At 63.5% G+C, this 7,968-nt stretch overlaps 1 protein-coding gene across 2 annotated transcripts; it reads left to right on the top strand.

Moving 5' to 3' along the window:
* Positions 1-2,735: 2,735 nt before the first annotated feature.
* RNF208 (ring finger protein 208) lies at positions 2,736-7,569 on the top strand. Of its 2 annotated transcripts, none has more exons than XM_061479632.1 (2): positions 2,736-3,405; positions 4,697-7,569. In XM_061479632.1, the coding sequence occupies exon 2, from the start codon at positions 5,378-5,380 to the stop codon at positions 6,173-6,175; it is 798 nt and encodes a 265-aa protein (XP_061335616.1). In that variant the 5' UTR covers positions 2,736-3,405; positions 4,697-5,377; the 3' UTR covers positions 6,176-7,569. The 2 variants fall into 2 exon arrangements, with proteins under 2 accessions (XP_061335616.1, XP_061335617.1); XM_061479633.1 differs by lacking the exon at positions 2,736-3,405 and adding an exon at positions 3,492-3,736.
* Positions 7,570-7,968: the final 399 nt, after the last annotated feature.

Genomic DNA, 7,968 nt, shown 5'->3' with positions numbered 1-7,968 from the left:
GATGCAGATGATGAGGGAGAAATGTAGGGTCAAGTTATCTCCTGGCATCACCAATCATCTAAGCGGAGTTGCAGCAGAGACTGGCCATAGGTGTTACAGAATCACAGAATCACAGAGTGGTTTGGGTTGGAAGGGACCTTAAAGCTCCTCCAGCTCCAACCCCTGCCACGGGCAGGGACCCCTTCCACTAGAGCAGCTTGCTCCAAGCCCCTGTGTCCAACCTGGCCTTGAACACTGCCAGGGATGGGGCAGCCACAGCTTCTCTGGGCACCCTGTGCCAGCGCCTCAGCACCCTCACAGGGAAGAGCTTCTGCCTAAGAGCTCATCTCAGTCTCCCCTCGGGCAGGTTAAAGCCATTCCCCTTGGCCTGTCCCTACATCCCTTGTCCCAAGCCCCTCTCCAGCTTTCCTGCAGCCCCTTCAGGCACTGGAGCTGCTCTCAGGTCTCCCCTTCAGGAGCCTTCTCTTCTCCAGGCTGCCCCAGCCCAGCTCTCTCAGCCTGGCTCCAGAGCAGAGCTGCTCCAGCCCTCGCAGCATCTCCATGGCCTCCTCTGGGCTCACTCCAACAGCTCCATGTCCCCTCTTGTGCTGCTGCCCCAGAGCTGGATCAGGGCTTCAGGGGAGCTTCATCCATGCTAAAAAATCTCACCAGATGCCTGGCCTAAAAGAGATGACCAAACCCAGAAGGAACCATCCTTGGGCTGGACTGAACCTGGAATGTTGCTGCCCCCCAGGGACCTTGCAGCTTCACCCACCAGCTGCCTCCGCCTGGAAATCCACCCTCCCTGTTGACAAGATTAGCAGTTGTATTTTTAATCTTCCAGTTCCTCTTACTGGATTAGGGATTTGGAAACGACTTTGCCTCTAGTCCCTCTAAGTGTAATTCTTTGATCTGCTCACCTGCCAAAAGCAGTGTGAGGCTGCTGCTGTCTGGCACCCTAACAGTGTCAACCAGGGATTCCCTTAATCCTGCCCATCCTCCCTGGGTCAGGTTTTGCTTACTTCCCTGCTAATGCTCCTGAGTGCGGATAGGAAAAACCAATACATTATACTTGAACTCACAGAGCAAAGGAAATTGCAGGAAGTGAGTGAGCAAAGGCCATTTTGTGTTATTAATTCAGAGGCATCCCCGTGCTGACCCAGCTGCCCGGTGTCTTTGTGCTGCTGTGCCCTGAGTTAGTCAACAGCTCAATTTAAAAGTAATCATAAATTATATCAGGCACCTTTTCTGCTGAACAAGAGTGTCTGTGCCCAGACACTGGGGATCTTCATGGTGCCCCAATGGCTCTGTTCAGCTCTACTTCGTGTGCTCAATGGTGACATAGGGCATTCCCCATCCCAGCACAGCAGCATTTCTCAGCTTCTCCTCCACCTACCCAGGTACGTGTGCAGCATCTGCAGCCCAAGCCAAGGCCTGGAACTCCTTTTTTCCTAGAGGTTTTATTAGGCTTTATGGGGTCCTTGAAGTCAAGTGCCAATGGTTAAGTCTTGTGCAAGGGAACCTTGGCCCCAAGTTTTCATCCCAGTGTGTGAGTGCTCAAGAAGATTTGAGGAGCGAGTGCAGAGGAGGCCATGGAGATGCTGTGAGGGCTGGAGCAGCTCTGCTCTGGAGCCAGGCTGAGAGAGCTGGGCTGGGGCAGCCTGGACAAGAGAAGGCTCCTGAAGGGGAGACCTTAGAGCAGCTCCAGTGCCTGAAGGGGCTGCAGGAAAGCTGGAGAGGGGCTTGGGACAAGGGCCTGTAGGGACAGGCCAAGGGGAATGGCTTTAACCTGCCAGAGGGGAGACTGAGCTGAGCTCTTAGGCAGAAGCTCTTCCCTGTGAGGGCGCTGAGGCGCTGGCACAGGGTGCCCAGAGAAGCTGTGGCTGCCCCATCCCTGGCAGTGTTCAAGGCCAGGTTGGACACAGGGGCTTGGAGCAAGCTGCTCTAGTGGAAGGTGTCCCTGCCTGTGGCAGGGGGTTGGAACTGGAAAAGCTTTAAGGTCCCTTCCAACCCAAACCATTCCATGATTCTATGACTTTATGAAGTACAGACCACAAGTCACCCTCCTAGGGTACGATGTGGGGTGTCCTAGCCTTTATGCTTATGTCTGCCAGTGACAACACCCAGGAAGCCCACAGCAATATAGGATGCTCTCCTGTCTACTCTCCAGGAACCTGAGAGCACTGCTGGGACCCAGCGGTGTTGTGACCCCACACACACACCATGCTGAGACCACCACATCCCCAGGGACCTGTAAGACCCTGTGCCCAGCTCCGCCTCCCTGGAGCTCAGCAGGGATTGGGATGCTTGGTCAGGTTTTGACCTCAGTATAGGGGGAGCCCCTCTGCTCCGCTTCCACAGGAGTGGCTGTGGGTCAGGCTCAGGCCCAGACATGGGTTTAGGGGTCCCTTGGGGTATGGGGGATTCGGCATCAAGAAAAAGTGGTGCGGGGGGGGGGGGGAAGAGAGGGGCATCCCTCGTGTTGCAGCCTTTCCCCAGCCCCAAAAGCTTTGGGGGGTGCTGGTGGGGGCCCCTTTCCCCCATGCCCCCTGGTGCTGACCCCCAGCCGCTGCCACCGGAGCAGCGTCGCCCATCGCCCCCCGCTCCCAGCCCGCACCGCGGAGCCATTTCCAGCGGCGGCTGCTGAGTCACTGCGGGCCCCGCGGACCCCGCGCGGGGCCCGGCCGGGGGTGCGGGGGGGAGCGGCGGGGAGCGGAGCGGGGCGGGGGTGCGGGGCGGGGTGCGGGGCGGCGGGCCCGGCGCTGCTGAGCGAGGGAAATGTGAGCCGGCTGCACCACTGCGGCGGCACTGCGGGAGCCGGCGGCAGCGGAGCGGGAGCGCGCAGGCAGCGCCCGCGCCCGCGAGCCCCGGGGACAGCGGGGACGGAGCCCGCCCGCCCGGCGGCACCTGCCGGAGGGGAAAGCGGGGTCCGCAAGCTGCAGCCCCCCCCCCCCCCTCCCCGTGCCCGGACGGCAGCGGTGTTGCATCAGCCCCGAGCGGAGCGGCGGCTCCGCGGCCGGAGGAGGCGGCGGGAGCCGGGGAAGGGAGAGCGGAGCCCGGGCCGGGCGGGAGGTGCCTCCCCGGCGCTACCTGCCGCCTCCCCCGCCGCTCCCGCAGCGCGTCCGCGCGGAGCATCCGGAGCCGGCGGGAGCCCGGCGCCGCCAGCGCTGCCTTTGTGCCCCGTACCGGACTCCCCCGGGCTGCCGGGGAAGCTGCTGGAGGAGGCTGCCGGGCCGTGGGAAGCAGCGGCGGTGGAGACCCGTGGGCATCCTCGGGGAGCAGCGCCTGCATCCCTCTGCCTTTCAGATAACCTTTAGCTGCCTGGGCCTCTGAACCTCTGCCGGGGACGGAGCGCGGGTCTGGAGGCTCAACGGAGGGCACGGCGGCCCCGGGACCCCCCGTCCGAAGCACGGCGGGGCAATGCAGGTAACGACTGGCAGCCACCGGTGCTTTTGGCCGAGGCTGCCCCGGGGGGCATCACCCTGCGGGCGCGCAGGCGCGGGCGTGAGGCCGTGTGCGGGAGTGCGGGACTGCACATGTGTGCACATGTGTGTGCACCGCTGGGCCGAGCGTGGGGCTGCGGGGTGCTGCGTCGTTTGGGCTGCTGGGAAGGGCCGCGTCCCCGCAGGGGTGATGGGGATGCGGGGTACGCTGTGGGGCTGCACCGGGGCTGTGCACGAAGGGGTGTGACGGTGCGAGTGTGGAAGCGCAGCGGTTGTGCGCAGGGATCACCGTGCCCATCGTCGGTGCGCTGCGGGTGAGTGTCTGCGTGAGACCTGCGGGCAGAGAGCGGGGCGCGGGGGGGAGGGTTTTGAGCTGCTCGTGGGGCGCGGGATGTGGGGTGCAAGGTGTGGGGGACGCAGGTCGCGAGGCCTCCCTCCACAGGGATGCTTGCGGGACGCGAGCGCTGCCAGGGCATGGCCCCCTGGGACACCCGCGCTGGGGTCGGGCAGGGATCCAGCCCCCCATGGTGCTCAGACATCCAGGGTTGACTCCCCCATGGCCTCTTGCCATCCCCAAGGGCTGCTGCTGCAAACAGATGGCCCCCTCGGGCCCCCTCCGTCAGGCCTGGCAGGGCTCTGCGGGAGCAGGCATCCCTCTAACAGGATTTGTGGCGTGATGGAGGAGAGCGAGCGCCTTCGCCCTTCTCGGAGGAGAGACAGGCTGTCGCCAGGGCTGCTGAGGCAGAAAATGGCCACGGGCTGGCTGCCTGCCCCCATTTCCTGCCCCCAAACGTGGCCTGTCCTCTCCAGCAGCCCCGGGACAAGGGCAGGGACCTGGGACGAGGGAGAGGAAGCTGGAGGGAGGGATAATAGCAGGGACAGATCAGGAGCAAGCGATGGAGGTAAAAATAGATCCACTGAGCAGAGGAGGGGCTAAACGTGAGAGAAAACCCTGAGCAGAGGCAGGTCTGGGGGGGAGCCTCCCCCGGAGGGGCCCTGCGTGCCAGTGGGGTGCAGGGTGGCAATCCTCCCAGCCCCAGGGCAGAGGGGGGACCCGGGACCCTGCACTCGGGGCCTCTGAGGAGATGCCTGGGGGGAAATTCCTGCCTGCTCCCACTTCCGCCAGCCCAAACATGCGGGCGGATGGACAGGACCTGCAGGGAGCAATTGCCAAATTGCCGGGATGCAGGCGGGCACGCATCCCGAGGGAGCACTGGCAGCCGGCAGATCCCTGAAGAGCCTTGGATCCAACCCCCTCTCCCTTTCATTTCCAGCAAGCAGGAAGCTGAGCTGGGCCCAGAGGTGCCAGGGGCGGACGGGACGAGGCAGCAGCGCAGGTGAGCTGCCCCCCAGCGTGGGATGCTCCCAGAGCCCCTGCCCCACGGGACCTGCAGCTGAGGGCAAGCAGGAGAGCCGGGAAGTCAGAGCAAAGGAATTTGCAAACACATTCTTCAGCACCAGGAGGATCCCACAGCACGTAAACAGGAATTAAAGGCCCAGTAGGGGCGGGGGCGAGGTGGGGGCTGCCTCCAGTTCCTGCAGGACCCCCCCCGATTCACCTGCCCTGAGCAGCGCCTGGTGCCACAGACCCAAACTTAGTGTTCCCAACTGCAGCTGATCCAGCGTGGGAAGCGTCAGTGGAGGCAAAGCGGGGGCTGCTGTGACGGCCAATGTCACATTAACATCCCGGCGAGGCGCTGTGGGGAGCTGATGCTTTGATCGCCTGCCCAAGAGCATCCTCCAGGGCAGGCAGGATGCTGCTGTGAGCCCTGCCTGCCCCTGCCCGCCCCGGCCTCACACCCTCAGGGCTGGCCGGAGAAGAGGGGTGCAGGGCCCGCCGGCACTGCCCCTCATCCCCAGGATGTTCTCCCGCACCAGTGGCTGCTCCCTGTGCTCCTGCTCTGCAGCCAGACCGAGATTGAAAGCTCCTCAGGCTGCCGGCATGTTTTAGCCTCATGCAGGCATCCCTCAGAGACCCCAGAGCAGTGGACAGTAATGTGAAAACGATACTCATGTCGTGTCTGAAAGGGCAACAGGTCATCATTAAGATGGAGGCAATGAAAATCATCCACCCAGAGAAGTTTTCGGAGCTGCAGGCCTCGCAGCCGCGCTACGCGCCCGCCCCGCGCCGGGAGCCGCCCCTCGTGGCCAAGCGCGCGTGGCCCTCCGAGTCCGAGATCATCGTCAACCAGGCGTGCGGGGACATCCCCGCCTTGGATGCCACCCCCGGCCCCCTGCCGCTGCCCCGGACTCCCCCCCTGCCGCGGCGAGAGCGCGGGTACCAGAGCCAGCGGAAGGGCAGCTCCGAGGTCTGCTACCACCGGCAGCCGCCGTCGGACGAGGTGATCGTCAACCAGTACGTGCTGCACCCCTCGACGCCCTGCGAGCCCCTCGAGTGCCCCACCTGCGGCCACATGTACAACTTCACCAACAAGCGGCCCCGCATCCTGTCCTGCCTGCACTCGGTGTGCGAGGAGTGCCTGCAGATCCTCTACGAGTCCTGCCCCAAGTACAAGTTCATCTCTTGCCCCACCTGCAAGCGGGAGACCGTCCTCTTCACCGACTACGGGCTGGCGGCGCTGGCCGTCAACACCAGTATCCTCAACAGACTGCCGGCCGAGGCTCTGGCCGCCAACCCCGTCCAGTGGAGCAGCGACACCGACCGCAGCTGCTACCAGACCTTCCGCCAGTACTGCGGGGCTGCCTGTACCTGCCACATCCGAAACCCGCTGTCTTCCTGCACCATCATGTGAGCCCCGCGCCCCTGCCCGCACCACCGGGTGGGAGAGGACAGCACAGTGCCGCGGCCGGGCCCCAGCCCCTTCTTTACTGATGGCACAGCCCAGCGGATGCTCTGATGCTCACCATAGCTGAGGATGTGGGACCGGCATCCTTGCCAGCATTGGTGGGGGGCAATGGGGATGCTGGGACCTGCCAGCAGCCCCCCACACCCCAGTGGTGCCCGGGGAGAGGGACACTGGGATGGGGAGCACATCTACCAGTGCATCCAGGGGCTCCATTTCCCCTGGTCCTGTGACAAGTGTCCCCGCTGTGCATCGAGCATCTCACTGTGCTCCTTCCCCAGCCACCTTCTCCCTCTTCTCTCCCTGTGGCTCCTGAGAGTGGACGCTGGGTCCCAGCCAGAGCAACACCCTCCCCATTGCCCCATACAAGGAGGTGCACGGTGCCACGCTGGGTCACCTGCGCAGCACAGGAGGTGAGGACAGGTCCCCGCTGTGTTGTGTCCCCCCCCACCCTATAAGTTATTTGCCAAAGCTTTCATCTCAGCGGCCAAGCCGCCGCGCACCCGAGTTGTTGTAGCCACGCCAAGCGCCGCACCGGCCCCTCGGTTGCCAGCAGACACGCGGCCCGTTTCCTCCACAGGCCCTTGAGGAAAGCTCCACTTTATCCTCGTTTTGGAGGATTCTTGTTTTTTTCCCCATCCGTCCCCGGCTGCCCCATCCCAGGCCACTGCACACTCACAAAGGCATTGAGCCGTGGCTGTTCTCTGCTCCTCTGCACTGATGCCCCATGGGATGGCCCAGGGGGGTGGCTCAGGGTCTTGTTCCCCAGGTTGCTGGCTCCAGCGAGGGGATTTGGCTGGGCGGGGGGGGGCAGAGATCTGGCTCCTGCCCATGGTCCCTTCCCTGGAGCAGCACCTCTGCTCTGTCCCCTGTGCAGAGGGGCTGGCAGGGCGGCAGGCCCCTGGGCACAGTCTTGCTTCCTCCAGGCACCTGGAGGCGCAGGTTTGCTGCCAACAAAGCAAAAAAGAATTAAAGAAAAAGCCATAATTCACGGGTGCTCCTGCGGGGCCGAGCACCGCGACCCGGCACCAGGGGCACCGGGGCTGGGCGAGCCAGAGGGGCCCTGCAGAGCCCCCACAGCATCAGCTCCCAGCACTGGCCAAAGCCCAGCATCCGCCCAGGGAGCGGGGCTGAACTCACCCCCCCTGCCCACCCCAAGGGACAGGGCAATGCTGCCGGTGCAGCCCCAGGTACCACTCGCTGCCGGTGCAGAACAGGGCCGATCCCAATTCCGTGTTGCTCTGCCAATGCCTCCCGCTGCTGGTTGTGATGATGATCATGTTTTATACCCGGCCTTGATCTAACCCCATCAGTCTCCCCAATAAAGATTATATTGCAACGAATGGTGAGCAGCGTCTCGAGGCACGTGGCTGTGGGCAGGAGAAGGGCTGCACAACGCTTGGTCTATGTGGTGAGCTGGGGGAGAGATCATAGAACCACAGAGCAGTTTGTGTTGGAAGGGACCTTAAAGCTCCTCCAGCTCCAACCCCTGCCACGGGCAGGGACACCTTCCACTAGAGCAGCTTGCTCCAAGCCCCTGTGTCCAACCTGGCCTTGAACACTGCCAGGGATGGGGCAGCCACAGCTTCTCTGGGCACCCTGTGCCAGCGCCTCAGCACCCTCCCAGGGAAGAGCTTCTGCCTAAGAGCTCATCTCAGTCTCCCTTCGGGCAGGTTCAAGCCATTCCCCTTGTCTGTTCCTACGGGCCCAGAGGATATCGTGTGGAGATACCCAGAGCAAGT

This window comes from Pezoporus flaviventris, unplaced genomic scaffold (genome assembly GCF_033815535.1).
Source record: "Pezoporus flaviventris isolate CSIRO_AGI_PZ_B2104156 unplaced genomic scaffold, CSIRO_AGI_Pfla_v1 ptg000154l, whole genome shotgun sequence".
In the NCBI taxonomy this organism is placed as follows: domain Eukaryota; kingdom Metazoa; phylum Chordata; class Aves; order Psittaciformes; family Psittacidae; genus Pezoporus; species Pezoporus flaviventris.
The sequence above is the reverse complement of the archived record's forward strand: the minus strand, read 5'-3'. Positions and strand labels throughout refer to the sequence as shown.